This window comes from Chiloscyllium plagiosum, chromosome 3 (assembly GCF_004010195.1).
Source record: "Chiloscyllium plagiosum isolate BGI_BamShark_2017 chromosome 3, ASM401019v2, whole genome shotgun sequence".
NCBI classification, from domain to species: Eukaryota; Metazoa; Chordata; class Chondrichthyes; order Orectolobiformes; family Hemiscylliidae; genus Chiloscyllium; species Chiloscyllium plagiosum.
This window is the reverse complement of record NC_057712.1, coordinates 71,581,803-71,604,250: the sequence shown is the minus strand read 5'-3', so window position 1 is coordinate 71,604,250 and position 22,448 is coordinate 71,581,803. Positions and strand designations below refer to the sequence as shown.

The 22,448-nt window shown below is 42.4% G+C and overlaps 1 protein-coding gene across 5 annotated transcripts in view; it reads right to left on the bottom strand.

Moving 5' to 3' along the window:
* tbc1d32 (TBC1 domain family, member 32) overlaps positions 1-20,516 on the bottom strand; it is a 251,277-nt gene extending 230,761 nt beyond the window's left edge. For 3 of the 5 annotated variants that reach the window (XM_043684303.1, XM_043684311.1, XM_043684315.1), the window contains exons 1-2: positions 20,294-20,513; positions 4,455-4,613 (exon numbers count right to left, since the gene is read on the bottom strand). In XM_043684303.1, coding sequence (XP_043540238.1) covers positions 4,455-4,609 — 155 coding nt within the window. In that variant the 5' untranslated portion in view covers positions 4,610-4,613; positions 20,294-20,513. Of the gene's footprint in view, positions 1-4,454; positions 4,614-20,293 lie in introns of all 5 variants that reach the window. The other 2 variants (XM_043684318.1, XM_043684307.1) reach the window with 2 other exon arrangements.
* Positions 20,517-22,448: the final 1,932 nt, after the last annotated feature.

The window sequence follows — 22,448 nt, the reverse complement described above, 5'->3', positions numbered from 1 at the left end:
CTATCCAATGTCTTTTAAACAGTGTCATCGTAAGCACATCTACCAATTTCTCAGGAAGTTCATTCCACACTCAAACCAGCTTCTGTGTAAAACATTTGCCTCGTGTCTTTTTTTAATCTCTCTCCTCTCACCTAAAAAATGTGCCCCTATTCTTGAAATTCCCCACTCTAGGAAAAAGACAATACCATTAAATCTACACCTCTCGTTATTTTGTAAACTTCTTTCAGATCAAATCCCATCTATAATATTATCTAAAATAGACTCTGGCTTCAACTACCTTTGGTTTGCTATACATGCATTTGTTTCTCTGATGGAAGAACTACATATTAAGGCCATGAGCCACAGAAGCAGAAGTAGGCCATTCAGCCCATTGAGTCTGCTCCCCAATTCAATGAGATTGTGCCAGATATGATTATCCCTAACTCCACTTACCTGTTTTTTTCTCATAATCCTTATTTCACTTGTTAATTAGAAGTCTTTCAATCTAAGCCTTGAATATAAGTAATGACCCAGACTCAACAGCTCTCTGTATTCAGAGTTCCACAGATTTAGTATATTCAGAGGAGAAATTCCTCCTCATCTGTCTTAAATGTACAACCCATTGTAGTGTTTGCAATGAGGTCAGCCAGGTGATCCTTATAGAATATGAGTTCTCTGACTGGGGCTGTTAATCTGGTCAAATCAGAGAGCCCTGGTTGACAGATAAGGACAAAGTCACACTAGCCACTCGGGTGTTTCTTTTCTTCCTGGTGGTGGAAATTTGAATAAAGATTCGTGCACCTTGTGTCTTTCACTATGTCTCACACCTGCACACACACAACATGGGTGCTGGGGGAAAAATAAGCACTACCGCAGTTAAGTGGTAGTGTGGGGGAAAGAAAAAAAATGCAAAAAGAGAAAAAAAAACAAACAGGCATGTCAAAAAAAAGAGTCATCCCGCGGGAGCCCATGCCCCACAACCTGAGCCGCCTCCAGAATTTTAGTTTTGTCCCTTTTAAGGGCTTAAAAAGGCGGGCCCTGTATCGACTGCTGCTGCACACCGTCCACCTCTTCTCCCTCATCTACCGCCCGGACACGCCTTGGCGTGCCCATTTGCCGCTGGACGGTGAAGATCCCCAGTGGAGGGCTCTCTACGTGGGAGTCCTCCCCCTTTCTCTCAGGGATCTGCGGTGGAGGGTGCTGCACGCAGCGGTCCCTTGCAACCGCAGATTGCGGTGGGTTCACGGACTCTCAGCCCAAGTGCCTGTTCTGTGGCGGTATGGAGTCTGTGAACCACGTGTATATTGGGTGTGGGCGTTTGCAATCCCTTTTTGATTTTCTTAAAAACCTCCCCCTCTGCTTTTGGTTGCACTTCAGTCCCACACTCCTAATCTTCGGGCACCCGGTACGGAGGAGGGAGGGCAGGTCTGAAGACCTCCTCGTGGGTCTGGTCCTGGGCCTGGCCAAACTGGCCATAAACAGGGCCAAGCAGCAGGCAGTGGAGGGGTCGTTAGGGCCGTCTGCCTGCCCCTCTTCCGCGGTTACAGTAGCACCTGGGTGTCTCTGGGAAAGGAGCACGCAGTGTCCATCGACACCGTGGAGTTGTTCAGGGAGGGGTGGGCGCCGCAGGGAGTCGAGTGCATTATTTCCCCCTCCAACTCTATTTTGATTTAATCCCTGCCCTTCCCTCCAATGTTTAATCACACAGCATTGCCCTTTGAGGTGACGGGCACTGCTTGTCACTGGCCACTGGGGTGTTTCTTTTCTTTCTGGTGGTGGAAATTGGAATAAAGATTCGTGCACCTTCCGTCTTTCACTGCGTCTCACACCAGAAGAAAGAAAATAAAAACAGGAGTGTCAGACACTCTGTTTATTCTGACAGTTGGCTCTAAGGGAGTTGGCGGGTGTGAAAGACTCTCCATGTGTAAATGAATGGTGACTTAGTGACAGGTTACTGGCCTCTGTGGGGTTATTTCATTCTTACTCCAAGATTATGCCTCTGGTCCTGGACTCTCTCATAAAAGGAGAACAAGCTTTCCCCAATTACCCTGTCAAGTCTTCGAAGAATCGTGTACATTTCAATTAGGTTGCCTCTCAATTTTCAATATTCCAATGACTACAGACCCAACCCACTCAACCTCTTCTTATAAGACTTTTCCTCCATATCTGGCATCAACCTAGTGAACTTCTTTGGACTGCCTCTGATGCCGGTTTATCTTTCTTTACATAGGGCCCAAAATTGTTCACAATATTCCAGCCGATTACTGATTTATACAGTTTTAGCAAAACCTCACTACTTTTATACTTTATTCCCTTTGAAATATTCCAGTTCATTCCCTATTACTTGAATGCTTTTTTTTGTGATTCATTGATGAGGACTCCCAAAACCTTTTGGTCTGTCACTTTCTGCAGTTTTTCTCCATTTAGATAATATTCACATTATAAACCTGCAAATTTTTGCCCACTCACTTCATCTGTCATATCACTTCATAGCTTCTTTATGTCATTCTAGCCACTTATCTTCCCACTTATTTTTAAATCATCCGGAAATTTGGTTATGGTATATTCACCTTCCTCAAGGTCATTAATACATATATTGTAAATAATTGTGACCTAGCATTGATCTCTACCACACACTGCTAGCTACAGGTTGCCAGTATGAAAATGCCCCCCTTTTCCCAACTCTCTGTCCTCTAATGGTTAGCCAACCCTCCATGCATGCTAACATTCTACCTCCATCACCATGGGATCTCATCGTATTATTTAGTCTAATGTGTGATACCTTATAAAAAATTTTCTGGAAATAACTTTGCATTTTGCTAAAAGCTGACATCACTGGTATGGCAGAAAACAAACTTTCAAAATCTAAGTTCTGCTTTCTCTGATTATATGTTGAATACTTCTCCATGACTGTTTAGATGAAGAGTACTAACATCAGGCACAAATTATTATTGGCTTTCACAGTATTAAATAGTGGATGAAATGTTTTCAATTCAACTGAAGAGAGAAAATTAGAACAGGCAAGTAATTTGTTGTTATTATTTAATCAAGGGATTTAAGCACCATTGGTTGGGCCAGCATTTACCACCCATCTCTAATTGCCCTTGAGAAGGTGGGGTAATCTGCCTTTTTGAATGCTACATGTCCAAGTGCTGTAGATGCACCCACGATACTTTTAGCGAAGAGTTCCACAATGGCAATATATCTTTCAAGTCAAGTCTGCACCTCTCATCATTCTAGAAGGTGATAAACATGCAATTGTAAGGGGCTAAGGAGCTTTGAAGAACTTCTGCAGGGCATTTTGCAGATGGTAAACATGTTGTCACTATGTGTTTGTGATGAAAGGAGTAAACGTTTGTGGTTGCGTGCCAATCAAATGGGTTACATTGTCTGGGATGGTATTAAGGTTTCTTGAGTGTTGCTGGAGCTGCACACATCCAGACAAGTCCATCACTCTATTAACTTATGCCTTGCATTGAGCAACAGGCTTTGGGAAGTCAGGAGGGAAGTCATTCACTGCAGTAATCATAGCACGTGGCCTGTTCTTGTAGCCAATGCTTATATAGCTAGTCCAATCCAGTTTCGAGTCAACAGTAATTCCCAGGATCAACTCCAGGATACTGATTGAGTGTGATTCAGTGATATTAACCTCATTAAATGTCAAAAGTTAGATTCTTACTTGCTGGGAGTTGTCCATTGTCTAACATTCAACCTTGTCATTTGTCAGCCAAAGCCTGGATATTGTCCAGTCCTTGTTACATTTGGACATGGACTGAGGAGTTGCAAATGGCAGTAAACATCATGCAATCATCAGTGAACATCCCTACTTCTGACCTTATAATGGAGGGAAGGTCATTGATGGTTCAGCCAAGAACACTATCCTGAGGAACTCCTGCATTAATAGTTGGTCATACAAAGTGTTTTGCAATCAGATCACTTAATTCCAAAATAGATAGGGATGTTACCCTTTATAGTTTGGCCTCCAAAGTGCAACACTGGAGTCTGAGGTCATTCTAGTAGTATTTAACAGTGCAAAGAATAAATGACATATTCTCTATTATTTCATTATGTAAATCCAGGAATCTTCTTTAATCTCTAAATCTCTTATAAAAAAACATTTTCTTTGTTTTTCCATAATCTTTGATAAAGTATTTTTAATTTTCTTTGTAATTTTCCTCTTGTGAATTGATCTGTGCAATTCTCTATTTTTGGGCAAGTAGGATGATGAGTGCAGCTTGCAAAGGGAAGTAACAAAATTAACCCCTCTATACTAGAGACCCATCACCAAAAAAAAACTTAAGCATGTGAATGTAGTCAGTTACTTCATACCACTTACTAGTTCAATGTTGACCCATCCAGGCTGTGAATGCCAGGTAGAGCTAGAATTCAACTTCAAACCTCTTAATTAAGGTTCATCCTCTACACTAATTTAGTTTTGAAAATCAAACCCCAAATGTCACATTTTTTCAACATACTTGTGAAAGTTTTCGTCAGTTTCCTCCAAGTGTAGCAAGATCTCTTCAGCACATTCAACTGAAGGTGCTCCTGAGATTCTCTCCTTTATGCTCTTCAACAGTTGTCCAAGCAAAGGCTGAAGCTCTGCTTCAACCTTGTTAGGAAGATGGGACATTTTGCTGTAAATTATAATGAAAACTATTAGAATGTGACAAAATAGTAAATTATTGATGAATTCATTGCCCTTGTGTAAAAGAAAGTTAGGTAACATAAAGGGGATGAATAAAAGCCACAGTAACAACATGAATACAAAATTGACTGAGTGACAGTCACCACTTTTTTCCCCCACTAATTCTTTCTCAAATTGAAGAACATTTTATATGGATTTCTCTGAAGATGTATGATAAGACCCCTGCTCTTCCTGATATATATTAAGATGACCTAGATGTAATTTAAAATTTGCAGATGCTCTGGAACTTAAAATATTGTGAACCATGAGTGGACAGGCTGAGATTGTTTTCCTTTAAGTGGGGAAGATTGAGAGGGAAAATGTTTGCAATGTATAAAATTATGAAAGGCATATATAGGGTAGACGAGAATAAACGTTTCCCATTGATGGAGGGGTCAATGACCTGTTGAGCAGAGACTAAAACTAAGGGTCAGGAGGTTTAGAGGAGATGAGAAAAAATATTTTCATGCACAGATTAGTTGGAATCTGAAACTCACTGCCAGTAAAGGCAGTAAAGGTAGAATCCTTCATAACTCTGAAGTAGTATCTAGATGTATGCCTTGGTATTGCAAGTGTACTAGGCAATGGGCCAAATACTGGAAAATTAATTAGAATAACCAGGTGGTTGTTGTTGACGAGTGCAGACACAGTTGGCCAAAAACTCTTTTTCTGTGCTTCTATGAGGATGTTGACAGGTTTTGTTTTGGTGCTGCAGCAGAAAGAGCAGAAGCGTCAGCCAGGGGGGCTGACGAGAAGGTGAATCACTGAATTAAAAATGTACCTCATGAATTGGCAGGATGCACATTGAGCAGGAGTGGACACAGGACTGCTGAATAAGTGAAATAATAATTTGGGTGGTTGCTTTACCAGAAACACTACATAGTTATTATCTCCCACCCATCCTCCTCCTCCTCTAACCAAAAATAAAAAAATCTTCTGTATGCTGGATTGGTAAAGTAATTAGTTTTTTTATTCCTTACTTTTCTATAGTCTCTTCAGAAATTTAGAATAATGGGAACAGTGGTGCGGGCAGTTAAATGTTCCTCCTGCAGAATGTGGGAGGTAAGGTCACCACCAGTGTCCCTGCTGACTTCATCTGCAGGAAGTGCACCCAACTCCAGTTCCTCAAAAATAGTGTTCAAAACTGGAGCTGGATTGTTTGGGAGACAGAGAGGGTTATTGAGAGGAGTTACAGGGAGGTAGTCACACCTCAGGTGCAAGAAAGAGGCAGATAGGTTACAGTCAGTGGATGGAAAGGGAACTGGTAGACAGTGCATGGATCCCCTGTGGCATTCCCCTCAGTAACAAGTATACCATTTTGGACAGTGTTTGTGGGAGGGGAAGGAAACATACCGGGGGAAGCCATGTGGTACAGGTCTCTGATACAGAGTCTGTCCCTGTTGCTCAGAAGGGAAGAGGGGAGATGAGCAGCACATTAGTCATTGGGGACTCCATAGTTAGGGGAGCAGATTGGAGGTTCTGTGAGAGTGAGACAGACTCCTGACTGGTGTGTTGACTCCCAGGTACCAGTGTTCGTGATTCGCAGATCGTGTTTTTGGGATACTTGAGGGGGGAGGGGGAGCAGCCCCAAGTTGTGGTCCACATATGGTACTAGTGACATGGGTAGGAAAAAGGAACGAGGTTCTGCAGGAAGAATACAGGAAACTGGCAGGAGATTTTTTTAAAAAGTTCTCAAAAGGTAGTAATATCTGGACTACTAACAGTGCCACATGCTGTGAGAGTAGCAACAGGAGGATAGAGGGGACGAATCCATGGCGAAGGAACTGGTGAAAAGGAGCAAGAATTCACATTTTTGGACCATTGGGATCTCTTCAGGGATAGAAATGGCTAGGATTGCAATGGTAGGAGATTTCAATTTTCCAAACATATGGCTGTCATAGTGTTAAGAGCTTAAATGAGGAGGAATTTGTTTAGCATGTATAAGAAACTTTTTATTCAATACGTAGATATACTTTCTAGAGATGATGCAATATTTGACCTTCTCTTAGGAAATAAAGCAGGGCAAATTACAGCGGTGTCAGTGAGAGAGCATTTTGGGGCAATTAATCATAATTCTATTAGTTTTAAAGTAGTTATGGAAAAGGATTGGACTGATTAAAAAGTTAAAATTTCTAAATTGTAGTAGGCTGAAAATGTGTTGCTGGAAAGGGCAGCAGGTCAGGCAGCATCCAAGGAGCAGGAGAATCGACGTTTCGGGCATGAGCCCTTCTTCAGGAATGAGGAAAGTGTGTCCAGCAGGCTAAGATAAAAGTTAGGGAGGAGAGACTTGGGGGAGGGGCATTGGAAATGCGATAGGTGGAAGGAAGTTAAGGTGAGGGTGATAGGCTGGAGTGGGGTGGGCGCGGAGAGGTCAGGAAAAAGATTGCAGGTTAGGAAGGTGGTCCTGAGTTTGAGGGTTGGACTGAGACAAGGTGGGGGGAGGGGAAATGAGGAAACTGGAGAAATCTGAGTTCATCCCTTGTGGTTGGAGGGTTCCTAGGCAGAAGAAGATGAGGTGCTCTTCCTCCAGCTTTCGTGTTGCTATGGTCTGGCAATGGAGGAGTCCAAGGACCTGCATGTCCTTGGTGGAGTGGGAGGGGGAGCTGAAGTGTTGAGCCATTGTAATAAGGCCAATTTTTCAGAATTGAATAGGAACTTTTGAAAATTGATTGGGGGAGGCTATTCACTGGTAAAGGGAAGATTGGGAAATGGGAGGCCTTTGAAAATTGCAAGGGATGCTAGATGACTAGATAAATTGAGGCTCTGGTAAAGAAAAAGGAGGCACATGGCAGGTATAGGCAGCTGGGATCAAGTGAATCCCGAGAGGATTATAATGGCAGTAGGAGTATACTAAAGTCGGAAATCAGAAGAGCAAAAAGGGGACATGAGTTTGCTTTGGCAAATAGAGTTAAGGAGAATCCAAAGATACTCTATAAATACATTAAGAAACCAAGAACAATTGGGAGTGAATAGGGCCTCTTAATGATCAACATGGCAGTCTATGTGTGGAACCACAGCAGATGGGGGAAGACACTAAACAAATATTTCATGTCAGTACTTACTGGGGAGAAGTGAAAGCTAAGGGACTTGGGGTAATAAATAGTGACATCTTGAAAAGAGTTCATATTACAGAATAGGAGATGTTGAAGGTCTTAAAATATATCAAGGTAGATAATTCTCTAGGGTTGGATCAGGTATTCCAGAGAACTTTCTGGGAAGCTGGGGAAGTGATTGCTGTACACTTTGCTGAGATACTTGCATCACTGACAGTCAGTGACGAGCTGCCAGAAAACTGGAGGTTGGCTAATAGAGTCAGAGCAGTACAGCACGGTAACACACCCTTTGGTCCAACTCATCCATGTCAACCAGATATCCTAAATTAATCTAGTCACATTTGCCAGCATTTGACCCGCATCCCTCTAAACTCTACCTATTCATTTATCCATCCAGATGCCTTTTAAAATATTTTATTGTACCAGCCTGCACCACTTCCTCTGGCAGCTCATTCAGCCCTTATCTAAGAAAGGCTATAAGGAAAAGCCAAGGAACTATGCATCAGTGGTGTGTAGGTTGTTGAAAGAGATTCTGAGGGACAGGATATATATATATATATATATATACACACACACACACACATTTGGAAAGATGAAGGACTGAATAGGTATTGTCAACATGACGTTTTGCATGGGGAATCATGTCTCACTAACTTGACTAGGTTTTTTAAAAAAGTGACAAAAAAAAGATTGAAGGCATAGCAGATGTTGTCTATATGGACTTCAACAAGGTGTTTGACAAGGTTCTGCATGCCAAGCAAGGTTAAATTACATTGAATCCAAGGAGAGCTATCCATTATAATACAAAATTGGCTTGAAGGTTGGAGACAGAGGTGGTGGTAGAGGATTGCTTTTCAGATTGTAGACCTATGACTAGAGGTGCGCCACAATGATCGGTATTGAGTCCACCCCTTTTCGTCATTTATACAAATGATTTGGATGTGAATATATGAGGAATGGTTAATAAGTTTGCAGATGATAGAAAAGTAGATGGTCTAGTGGACAGTAAAGAAGATTATCTCAGAGTACAATAGGACTGTCATCAGATGGTCTAAAGGGCCAAGGAGTGGCAGTGGAGTTTAAATTAGATAAATGTGCAATGTTGCACTTTGCTAAGACAAATAAGGGCAGGACTTAGTTAACAATAGGACTTTGGGGACGGCTGCCAAACAAAGAGACCTAGGAGTGCAAGTGCATATTCATTGAGAGTGGAATTGTATGCAGATAGGATGGTGAAGGCAGCATTTAGTCCGTTTGCCTTCATTGGTCAGACCTTTGAGTATAGGGATGTTGCAGCTGTACAAGATATTGATTATTTTAGAATACTGCATACAATTCTGGTCACCCTTATATAGGAAAGATATTGCTGGTACTGGAGGCTGAATAGGCTGAGGCTTTTCTCTCAGGAGCATCGGAGGCTGAGGGGTGACCTTAGAGATTTATAAAATCATGAGGCATGGATAGCGTGAATTGCCAAGGTTTGTTTTCCTGGAGTAGGGGAGTCCAAAACTAGAGTGCATAGGCTTAAGGTGAGAGAGGCTAGATTTAAAAAGAACCTGAAGAGTTATTTTTTCATTCAAAGGTGGTGTGTGTATGAAACAAGCTGCCAGAGGAGGTGGTGAAGGGAGGTACAATTACAACATTTAAAAGGCATCTGGATGGGTTCGTGAATAGGAAGAGTTTAGATGGATTTGGGCCAAATGCTTGCAAATGGGATTAGGTCATTTTGGGATGTTTGGTTGGCATGGATGAGTTGGACTGACAGGTCTGTTTCTGTGACATATGACTGTGTGCACTGGGAACAGGAAGCACTCAAGTGTTTTTTTTAAAATATATTCACAAGATGTAGGCAATTATTACCCATCTCTAGTTTACCTTTAGAAAATACTGACTGTTGCCTACTTTTTTTCAGGATGATCAATAAAAGGAAACATTGGGAGAAAACATTGATTTATTGGCAGAAAATGCTAGTTTTATTAAGGAAATAGAAGATAAAATACACTTCGAGGGTTTAGCAACAAACTGTCACCTGCCCTGAAGCAGGCAATAGTAATGGCTCACATCAACTCTAACCCCCACCAGCCTGCCTTGGTCTCTTGTAATTTGCCTACCGTCCCAACAGGTCCACAGTGTCATTTCCCCAGCCCTACACTCATCCCTGGAACATCGGGATAAGAAGGACACCTGCATGAGACATCTGCTTACTGACTACAGCTCAATCTTCACTTCTATAATCCCAACCAGACTAATCTCTAAACTCCAAGACCCAGGTATCTGTTCTGTCCTCTGCAACAGGATCCTCAACTTCCTGACCACCATTCTGCAATTCATGAAAATAGGCAACAGCACCTCCTCCAAAATAATGCTCAACACCGGCACCCCACAAAGATGCATAGTTAGTCTCTGACTGTACTCCCTGAACACTCGTGACTGTGTGACCGAATTTCTTCCAAACACCACCGACAAGTTCACTGACGACATCATTGTTGTAGGTCGGATATCAAACAATGACGAGACAGAAAGCAGGGAAGAGTGTGTGTGCTTGGTGGCATGGTATAAAGATAACAACCTCTCCCTCAACATCTGCAAAACTAAAGAGTTGATCATTGACTTCAGTATGCGAGGAGTAAGACACACTCTTATCTAGATCATTGGAACGGAGGTGGAGATGGTCAAGAGCAGCAAGTTCCTAGAAGTAATGATCAATTATCTGTCTTGGACCACCCAATGGTCAGGGTGGCACAACACTGCCTCTCCTTCCTCAGGAGAAGGAAATTCTGCATGTCCATAAGCACTCTCACTAACTTTTATAGCTCCACCATAGAAAGCACTCTATCTGGATGCATAAAGGCTTGATACAGCAAATACTCTGTCCAGGACCATAAGAAACTACAGAAAGTTGTGAACACAGCCTAGTCCATCATGCAAGCCAACCTTTCATCCATTGACTCCACCTATGCTTCTTGATGCCTCAGAAAGGCAGCCAACATCGTCCAGGATCTCATATAATCTCTTCCAAACTCTTCTGTCAGGCAGAAGATACAAAACCTTACACAAACATTCCAACAGATTCAAGATAGCTTCTTCCCCACTGCTATTAGACTTCTGAACTAACCTCTGAAATTTCAAATCTATTGATGTCCTTACTTTTGTAAACCTTCATTACAGCCATAACTTATTGTATTCCTTACTCTGTTCAATAAACCTATGATCTTTATTTGTTATGATCTACCTGCACTTCATGCAAATCAAACTTTTCAACGTACTTCAGTACATGTAACAGTACTACATCAAAATCAAATATCACAGATTTGGCTAAAAATCAGACAGCTTTAGGCATAACAGCATGAATCTCCTGCTCCTCAGATGCTGCCTGACCTGCTGTGCTTTTCCAGCACCACTCTAATCTAGACTCTAGTTTCCAGCATCTGCAGTCCTTGTTTTTACCTATAACAGCATGAATGCTGTCCCCAAAAGCAAAGCCAGTCAGACCTCTGGCACTTGCTTGGACAATACTACTGACCATGCAATGACCAATTAGTACGATGTGGGATCATCTCAGGCAAGGCCACATGGGCAAGACTGAGGAGTGTTGGAAATTTGGGTTTCCTTTAAAACACTGCTCTCTTAGCATTCCATATTTAGTTTTTCCGGAGTGTAGCAGGAGACTCCACTTCATTGTGTTGCAGCAGTAATTAGCCTTCTACAAGTGTAAAGAAAAAGGTTTATTGGAGGTGGCACTACCCTATTATGAAAGCAAAATTTTGCAAAATAAGGAGTTTGTGCTCGCAGAGAAAATGAGATAAACTTGGGCCAAGGGGAAGGTCATCCAATGTCATGAGTAGCTGTCCCATAATTACTTTGTCAAAAGGATTCAGACGATTGATTGACATAGCCTAAGCTACCAGCCCCCAAAATAAGATTTGTCAATAGGAGTAGATGGGGAGACGGTGAGAGGGGGTGCAGGGGAACAAACACCAATCTTCTTGGGAGAAGACCAAAAGGTCCTTTACAGCATCCTGAGAGAAGAACAAAGACTGTAATCACCAAAGACAACAAAACCACTGCTGCTCTTCTTTCATTCTAGATCAATGAAACATTCACATCTATCATGGTTGTATAAAGGTATCCCCTGCTTTTCAAACATTTGCTTTACACCAATTCGCTTTTAAAAAAGACCTAAACTAGCATGTGTTTTTGCTAATTAAGAGGATTTTCGCTTTTACAAAAAAAAGCACGTGCAGCGAGAGTGGCACCTTCTGGAGAAATGTTGATAGATCACCCTCTTCCTCTCTCTCCTACACCCCATCCTCCGGTACCTCCCACCACCCCAATGTCTGACAACTCAGCCTAACATGTCATCATCACCACCACCACCACCACCACCATCACGTCTCAGCCTTCCAATGTGTTCGCTGTCTTCCAGATTGTAGTGGAGTGAAACTACACCGTAAATACATTATTTCTACTTTATATGGGCTGTATATTTATCATATCATTCTTACTTTTATTACATGTTAGTATTATTTTAGGTTGTGTGTATTATTTGGTATGAGTTGGTAGGTTACTGTTTAGGTCTGGAAACATTAAAAAAAACTTTTCCCTGTAAATTATTGGCAATTGCTTCTTTGCTTTACGCCATTTCTGCTTACAAAAGGTTCATAGGACTGCTTTATTTTTGGATAGCGGGGAACACCTGTACTTTCTTTGTCAAATTAAATAATTACCAAACTCAGTAAATTATTAGAGAATCGTTATAAATTGTCAACAGAGTATTTTAGCTAACTGTGATTACAAACCTCCAAAATCAATAAGAGGATACAGGGACAGTGAAAATCCATGGTTTCCACTGGGAGTGGGATAGGAATGACCACCACAACCTCACACAGCCCCCTACCTTCTACTAGTTTAAACTCTAAAAGAAGAGAGATAGTTGATAGTGACAGTGGACACAAACACAGATCCTTCCTTCTCACACCAAAATGTGATTTTGTTTTAAAAAAATCTCTCATATTTGTTAGAGGATGACAACCCCCCATAGGTCCTCATAGCTACAACTCCTTAGTTAAAAATGACAAATGGGCTGAGGCATATTGACCAAATGCTCCCTGAGGCGATTTGGCTATCCCCTCTAGAGCCAGAGGAGAAGAGAATATTGACTTTGAATAGATTCTGCCAATTTAAAAAGAACAAAGTGAACAACCCCAGATGAAACAAAAACAATCATTAAAATAAAATACCCACAATACTTGGAAACAAATAGACTAGATGCACTGAAGTGTCAATTCAAAATGTACAAGATAGGTCAAACTAGTATGTGTCATTCAAAATACATTTTTTTTCCTTCTGGAAAATTAGTGTAGAAAGTTCTACTGGAGAATCGTAACAAAAAAAAATCAAAATTCTTACACTAATCAACTTCTTGTTGATAACAAACAGACCCTTATTAAACAGCACAATACATTTGCAGAGAGGATCCATTACTGTTACGAATGTACAACTGAATAAGGGGGTAGCGAAGAGAGACACCATTTTTGACTTTCCAAGCTCCTTTGGCTAAAATGGCTTCAGTCTTTAGTTTTCATTAATGTCTGATGAGCTACAGACTATGACAATGCTCTAGGATAACATCCCTATTCCTGTACATAGAGTCAGCAAGTTCTTAATTTGCCACAAGCCCCAAGGTTATGGCTGTTGAAGGTCTACTGAATATGGCCACCAGGCTTATGGCTGTCATAAAAGGTACACTCTGGACACTAACAGCAACAGTGAGCCCTGATTCCTCCTCCTCTTCCTGTACTACTGAGATGAACCCTGTCAAGCAGCAACTGGAGAGGAGGAAAGCAGCAATGCAGGCCACCTAAGACCGTGAAAGAATTAGACCGGTAGAAATTAGCTCCAGATTCCGTGTGATTCCAGCAGGCTTCCCACTGAATAGTTTCCATTCTCTGGTGTGATGGTAGTGGGTTGCCAGTTGTTGATACAGAAGGCCATCAATAATTAATACTCATTGAGGCTTGTTGTGTTCCTGGTCTCCAACACAAACATACACACTCTGGTAAATGATAACCAGAGTTTTGTTTCATCTTAAGTTGAAAAACCGAATATTTACAGGGATATAGTAGAGCTCATTCCACACATACAATCAGGATCAACATTACTCTAAATTCTGCACCATGCTGCATTGCATCATTTCATGTGGTGATAGTGTACTTAAAATGCATTCATGCTAAATGATATACTAATCAACGTAAAATTATTACTGCAATACAATATCCCCTTTTCCTTAAATACAAAGATTATACAAACAGAATACATATATCTCAAGGGACAAGATTGGTATGAATAATCTTTACACAGATCAATCATTCAAGTACTAGTAGTTAATTCACTCGCCCTGATCTAGTAATAGTTAAGTATCTTAAAAGATCTGAAATTGTCAACATTGAATCAGGACCACATCAATGTCGACATACAGGTGCCTGGACGAGTGTTGTGCTGGTTGTCTTCCTCAACTCCACTCTTAAACCTTGAGTATGAACATGTACTTCGCACCACAGGAAGGCAAGGCATCACATTATTTGTGAATTCTCCCAATTAACATCTATTGCTCCTCAATCTTTTATTACCACGTTTCAACAGACTGGGACTGCCATAGTGTTAAGGGTTCAGATGGAGACGAATTTGTTAAGTGTATACAAGAAAATATTTGATTCAGTATGTGGATATACCGACTAGAGAAGGTGCAAAACCTGACCTACTCTTGGGAAATAAGGGAGGGCAGGTGACCGAGGTATCAGTGGGAGAGCACTTTGGGGCCAGCGACCATAATTCTATTTGTTTTAAAATGGAAAAGGATAGACCGGATCTAAAGGCTGAAGTTCTAAATTAGAGGAAGGCTAATTTTGACAGTATTAGGCAAGAACTTTCAAAAGCTGATTGGGAGTAGGTGTTCACAGGTAAAGGGATGGCTGGAAAATGGGAACCCTTCAGAAATGAGATATTGAGAGTCCAGGGACAGTATATTCCTATTAGGGTGAAAGGAAAGGCTGGATGACTAGAGAAATTGAGGGTTTGGTGAATAAAAAGAAGGAAGCATATGTCAGGCATTGACAAGAGTTCGGTGCTGGAAAAGCACAGCAGGTGAGGCAGCATCCGAGGAGCAGCAGAATCGCTGCTTCAGGCATATGCCCTTCATGATGAAGGGCTTATGCCCGAAACATCGATTCTGCTGCTCCTCGGATGCTGCCTCATCTGCTGTGCTTTTCCAGCACCACACTCTCAACTTGGATCTCCAGCATCGGCAGTCCTCATTTTCTCCTAGTCAGGCATAGATAGGATAGTTCCAGTGAATCCTTAGAAGAGTATAAAGATAGTAGGAGTATACTTAAGATGGAAATCAGAAGGGAAAAAAACAGGACAGCAGATAGCTTTTGCAAATAGGGTTAAGGAGAATTCAAAGAGTTTTTACAAATACATTAAGGACAGAAGGGTGACGAGGGAGAGAATAGGGCCCCTCAAAGATCAGCAAGGTGGTCTTTGTGTGGAGCCTCAGGAGAAGGGGGAAGATAATAAACAAGTATTTTGCATCAGTGTTTACTGTGGAGCAGGATATGGAAGATATAGATAGCAGGGAAATAGATGGTGACATCTTGAAAAATGTCCATATTACAGAGGAGGATGTGCTGGATATCCTGAAATGCAAAAAGGTGGATAAATCCCCAGGACCTGATCAGATGTACCCTAGAACTCTGTGGGAAGCTACGGAAGAGATTGCTGGGCCCCTTGCTGAGATATTTGTATCATCGATAGTCACAGGTGAGGTGCCAGAAGACTGCAGGTTGGCTAACATGGTGCCACTATTTAAGAAGGGTGGTAAGGACAAGCCAGGAACTATAGACCAGTGAGTCTGACGTCAGTGGTGGGCAAGTTGTTGGAGGGAATCCTCAGGATGTACATGTATTTGGAAAGGCTAGGACTGATTAGGGATGGTCAACATGGCTTTGTGCATGGGAAATCATGTCTCACAAGCGTTTTGACTGAGCGTTTTGAAGAAGTAACAAAGAGGATAGATGACGGCAGAGTGGTAGACGTGATCTATATGGACTTCAGTAAGGCGTTTGACAAGGTTCCCCATGGGAGACTGGTTAGCAAGGTTAGATTTCATGGAATACAGGGAGAACTAGCCATTTGAATACAGAACAGGCTCAAAGATAGCAGACAGAGGGTGGTGGTGAAGGGTTGTTTTTCTGACTGGAAGCCTGTGGCCAGTGCAGTGCCACAAGGATCGGTGCTGGGTCCACTACTTTTCGTCATTTATGCAAACGATTTGGATGTGAACAGAGGAGGTTTAGTTATTAAGTTTGCAGATGACAACAAAATTGGAGGTGTAGTGGACAGCAAAGAAGGTTACGTCAGATTACAACAAATTTTGAGTAGATGGGCCAATGGGCTGAGGAGTGGTAGATGGAGTTTAATTCAAATAAATGTGAGATGCTGCATTTTTGGAAAGCAAATCTTAGCAGGACTTATACACTTAGTGGTAAGGTCCTAGGGAGTGTTGCTGAACAAAGAGACCTTGGGAGTACAGGTTCATAGCTCCTTGAAAGTGGAGTCACAGGTAGATAAGATAGTGAAGGCGGCATTTGGTATGCTTTCTTTTATTGGTCAGAGTACTGAGTATAGGAGTTGGGAGGTCATGTTGCAGCTGTACAGGACATTGGTTAGGCCACTTTTGAAATATTGTGTGCAATTCTGTTCTCCTTCCTATCAAAAAGATGTTGTGAAACTTGAAAGGGTTCAGAAAACATTTACAAGGATGTTGCCATGATTGGAGGATTTGAGCAATAGGGAGAGGTTGAATCGGCTGGGGCAGTTGTCCCTGGAGCATCAGAGGCTGAGGGGTGACTTTATAGAGGTTTATAAGATCATGAGGGGCCTGAATAGGATAAATAGACAAAGTCGTTTCCCTGGACTGGCGTGAGTCCAGAACTACAGAACATAGGTTTAGGATGAAAGGGGAAAGATAATAAAAGAGACCTAAAGGGCAACTTTTTCACAGAGGGTGGTATGTGTATGGAATGAGCTACCAGAGGAAGTGGTGGAGGCTGGTGCAATTGCAACATTTTAAAAGACATCCGAATGGGTATATGAATTCAAAGGTTTCGGAGGGAAGTGGGCCGGGTGTTGGCAAGTGGACGAAATTAGGTTGAGATATCTGGTCGTCATGGAGGATTTGGACCAAACGATATGTTTCTGTGCTGTACATCTCTACGACTCTATGTGTGTGAGTGCGCATGAGTGTGAGTGCACGTGAGACAGTGTGCGTCAGCAAGTGTGAAAGCTTGGTAAAGTGTATGCATGGGTGTGATGGAGTATAAGTCTGTGAGAGGGTGTGACAGCCAAACCTTAAGCAGATGACAGTTCACAGCAAACTGCCCAGCCTTCAGGACAACATCGACCACAACGCCGTACAAACTGTCATGTCAACCACTGCAAGACATGTCAGAGTGTCAACACGGATACCACCATTACCCTTGGGGACACCACTCACCGTGTATGTGGCAGGTACGCATGTGATTCGGCCAACATTGCCTATCGCATACACTGCAGGCAAGGATGTCCCAAGGCATGGTACATTGGCAAGACCAAGCAGACGCTACGACAACGGATGAATAGACACCGCGCAACAATCACCAGACAGGGGTGCTCCCCCCTAGTCAGGGAACACTTCAATCGTAAGGGACATTCGGCCTCGGATCTTCGGGTGACCATCCTCCAAGGCGCTGCCTCAGGATAGGCAACGATGTAAAGTGGCTGGGCGGAGAATGATAGCACAGTTCTGTACCCAGGAGGATGGTCTCAACTGGGACCTTAGGGTTCTATTACACTATACTCACACACACACACACACACATACAAGTCTATGGGGTGAATTTGTTTTTGCAGAATTATTCTTGCAGATACATCGTATTTTGCTCAGAAAATGCACAATCTGCAGGCAGTCAATACATGTAATATTTTGTAAATTCCACCTTGGAAATTGAACCAGTCTGACTCAAGATTGGGATACAGACAGGTTCCAATCTCACAACTTAATGCTTTGCCTGAGCTGAGATGTCACCTTCTTTTATAAAAGCTTAAGTTAGCTCTAGAAAGTTACTTAAATATAGTTCTGGGATTTACATATTAATGAACTGAAACCTGCAAACTATTCTAAAAGATGAAAGAGTGAATCCGTAGAAGAGTATAAAGGAAGTAGGAGTATACTTGAGAGGGAAATCAGGAGGGCAAAAAGGGGACATGAGATAGCTTTGGCAAATAGAATTAAGGAGAATCCAAAGAGTTTTTACAAATACATTAAGGACAAAAGCGTAACTAGGGAAAGAATAGGGCCCCTCAAAGATCAGCAAGGCGGCCTTTGTGTGGAGGTGCAGATAATGATGGCGATACTAAACTAGTATTTTGCATCAGATTTACTGTGCAAAAGGACATGGAAGATATAGACAGCAGGGAAATAGATGGTGACATCTTGCAAAATGTCCATATTACAGAGGAGGAAGTGCTGGATGTCTCAAAACACATAAGAGTGGATAAATCCCCAAAACCTGATCAGGTGTACCCTAGAACTCTGTGGGAAGCTAGAGAAGTGATTGCTAATCCTCTTGCTGAGATATTTGTATCATCGATAGTCACAGATGAGGCGCTGGAAGACTGGAGGTTGGCTAACGTGTTTAAGAAGGGAGGTAAGGACAAGCCAGGGAACTACAGACCAGTGAGCCTGAGGGCAGAGCGATAGGTGTGATCTATATGGACATCAGTAAGGTGTTCAACAAGGTTCCCTATGGGAGATTTAGTAGCAAGGTTAGATCTCATGCAACACAGGGAGAATTAGCCATTTAGATACAGAACTGGCTCAAAGGTAGAAGACAGAGGGTGGTGGTGGAGGGTTGTTTTTCAGAATGGAGGCCTGTGACCAGTGGAGTGCCACAAGGATCTACTTTTTGTCATTTACATAAATAATTTGGATCCGAGATAAAAGGTACAGTTAGTAAGTTTGCAGATGACACTAAAATTGGAGGCTTAATGCACAGCGAAGAGGGTTACCTCAGATTACAACAGGATCTTGACCAGATGGGCCAATGGGCTGAAAAGTGGCAGATGGAGTTTAATTCAGATAAATGTGAGGTGCTGCATTTTGGGAAAGCAAATCTTAGCAGGATTTATACACTTAATGGTACGGTCCTAGGGAGTGTTGCTGAACAAAGACCTTGGAGTGCAGGTTCATAGCTCCTTGAAAGTGGAGTCCTGGCATGCAATCCTGGTCTCCTTCCTATCGGAAAGATGTTGTGAAACTTGAAAGGATTCAGAAAAAATTTACAAGTATGTTGCCAGGGTTGGAGTATTTGAGCTATAAGGGGGTTTGGAGGGATATGGGTTGGATGCTGGCAGGTGAGACTAGATTGGGTTGGGATATCTGGTCGGCGTAGACGGGTTGGACCAAAGGGTCTGTTTCCATGCTGCACCTCTCTTTGACTTAACAACAATCCAGGGTTGTTCAATATCTCACTTCAGTTGCACGAAACTGTAGTCTTTTGCTATAAATTGTGTCATATGATCTTATGCTCCACAACCACCTGATGAAAGCTAATGCTTCCAAATAAACACTAGGTTGGGTTATAACCTTGTGTTGTGTGATTTTTAACTTGATTGAAGGACGAAGACTTTAAGTAACTTGAGAGGGGAAAGAGAGATAGGAAGCTTAAGGAAGGGAACTTTAGAGCACAGGGTCTAAATAGCCACTTAAATGAAGTGTGAAGTCTGATGGAAATCTGAGGATGCGTAATAGACCAAGGTGAAGAAAGCTCCTCAGAGGATGGCCAAGTTGTAGGTATTTGGAAAGATAGAAAGAGACAATACTGAGGAATAGACACCAATTATTTGGGCCTCAGTTCAAGTAACAAGTGGAGGAACAAAGATCATTCTGAAAAGAGATGGAGTTCTTATTTAAAAAAAATAATTTGCTGCCTCTCTCCTTTTTGCAGTGAACAGACTACTTATATTACTGTGAATCAAGTGCAAGTCTAGGTAAAGTCAAAAACGTCAACAATACTCAGGGGTTATTTATTAAATTGTTTGCTTAATTTAACACTAAAACAAGGGCTGATATTTCAAAACCCAAAAGCAGATGGGACCTCAACCAGCTATCTACTTCAGCTGACAGGCAACATTCTCACCCACCAATTTCACTGAATTATCAGCACAGATATAAAATTTACAAAGCACTGTTTACATTCAAGTTAAAACTGAATCAATATAGGCAAATGTGTATTTATCAGGGGAAAAAAAAGACAAGATATTGTGTACAGTTAATAGTTTTTCATGTGTACAATTAGATGGGCATTTTAGAAAATGAAATGAAGCAGTGCAACCGAGATAGCATTACACCATTTTATAATCACTCAATTATAGTAAACAGACTGGTTTCTAAGTACCAGGTACTTGAAAACATCAAAAGGTACAGAATTAAAGCCATGTCAAGCGCAACACAGCGGACTGTACACAGAGGTCTACTCACTTCAGGAAACACTCCTACAAAGTTTCTTCTACTCTCTCTCCTCGAAGTAAACATTGAAAAAAACGTTCGTGTTGTCAACAACACGACTCACGCGCGCGGATACCAGCAACCCCGTACAAGGTGCGCGTGCGCTAATTAACAACGTTGTTGCGGCTGCCGTCAGCAGCACCGCACACGTTTCAACTGCCGTGTCACGAGCACGTCCGTGACGTAGGTGACCAACGGACACTTTGGGAAGGACCAACGGAAAGGGCTGAATGGCAGCTGGCATTATGGGATAAATAAACCCAGATGAATTGGTTAGGAATATGATCAACGAGAAATCCATTGTCGGTTGATTAAATACCATATGTCCTGAACGATGGTAACAGCAGGAGTGGTAACTTGTTTGATATCTAAATGTGCGTAAAGTAATCCAATTTATTTCAGTAACTGGGAGGAATCAGGCCGAAGTGACCTAGTCTATAATTTGTCCTTGTAACTGTACAATCTGCGTAGAAATATGACAAACCTTTCATGAATATATCTGAGCTTTATTTTGAGCAGAATAAAGTGGATTAAGGGAGCATTGTCACAATGTGACAGCTAACTTTTAAGAGACGTTGCTGAGTATTGAACTGTCTTCACCCCCGTAAACGAACGGAAAATTCAACAAGCAACACTTCTGAATTTCTCTGGCAATGTTTCCTCTCAAAAAAGGGACAATTCCTGTTGAGAACCAAAAGTCTGTAGACTTCACAGTTATCCCGCTTCTCGCCGTAGACTAGGAATGAGTCATACAGCACGGAAATTTACCCATCAGTCCAAACCGAACATAATCCCAAAATAGTTTAGAATGGTGCTGGAAAAGCACAGCAGGTCAGGCAGCATCCGAGGAGCAGGAAAATCGACGTTTCGAGCAAAAGCCCTTCATGCTCCATTCCTGATGAAGGGCTTTTACCCGAAAAGTTGATTTTCCTGCTACTCGGATGCTGCCTGACCTGCTGTGCTTTTCCACCACCACTCTAATCTAGACTCTGGTTTCCAGCATCTGCAGTCCTCACTTTTGCCTACTTGATTATAATCCCAAAATAAACTACTCACACCTGGCTGCTTCTGCCCATACCCCTCCAAACATTTCCTTTTCAAATATCTTGTTTATCCGTTTCGGATACAGCTGATGGGGACAGCTTTTAGATTAGATTACTTACAGTGTGGAAACAGGCCCTTCGGCCCAACAAGTCCATACCGACCCGCCGAAGTGCAACCCACCCATACCCCTACATTTACCCCTTATTACCTGACACTAAGGGCAATTTAGCATAGCCAATTCACCTGACCTGCACATCTTTGGACTGTGGGAGGAAACCGGAGCACCCGGAGGAAACCCACGCAGACACGGAGAGAACGTGCAAACTCCACACAGTCAGTTGCCTGAGTCGGGAATTGAACCCGGGTCTCTGGCGCTGTGAGGCAGCAGTGCTAACCACTGTGACACCGTGCCGCCCGCTTGGGGGGGTGGAAGGTGGAAGTGTTGGACCAAGGGAAAGGCATAGTTGTCACTCTGATTCTGAGCCTGGCACTGTGGCTCAGAAGGGCAGGAGGGAGAATAGAAAAGCACTAGTGGTAGGGGACTCATTGGTTAGATGGATTGACAGAAGAATTTGCGGTCAGGAACGTGACTCCTGGAAGGTATGTTGCCTCCCAAGCGCCAGAGTCTGGGATGTCACCAATTGGGTTTACAAGATTCTGAAGGGGGAGAGTGAACAGCCAGAAATTGTGGTACATATTGGCACCAATAAAGGGATTGAGGATCAGAAAAAATGATGACAGGGAGCTCGGATGGAAAAGCAGGACAAATAGAGTAGTGTACACAGGTTTGCTAACGGTGCCACAAGACAGGTGAGGAACAGTCAGCGAGTGCAGCTTAACACGTGGCTGCACGGCTGGTGTAGGAGGGAGGGCTTCAGATACTTAGACCATTGGAATGCCTTCTGGGGAAGGTGGAATCTGTGTATGAAGGACAGGTTGCATCTGAACTGGAGGGGCACAAGCGTCCTGGGTGGGCGATTTACTTGAGTGGTTCGGGAGGGTTTAAACTAGTTTGGCAGGAGGGTGGGAACCAGAGCTACACATCTGGGGTGGGGGGAGGGGATGATAGTTGTAGATGAGGTAG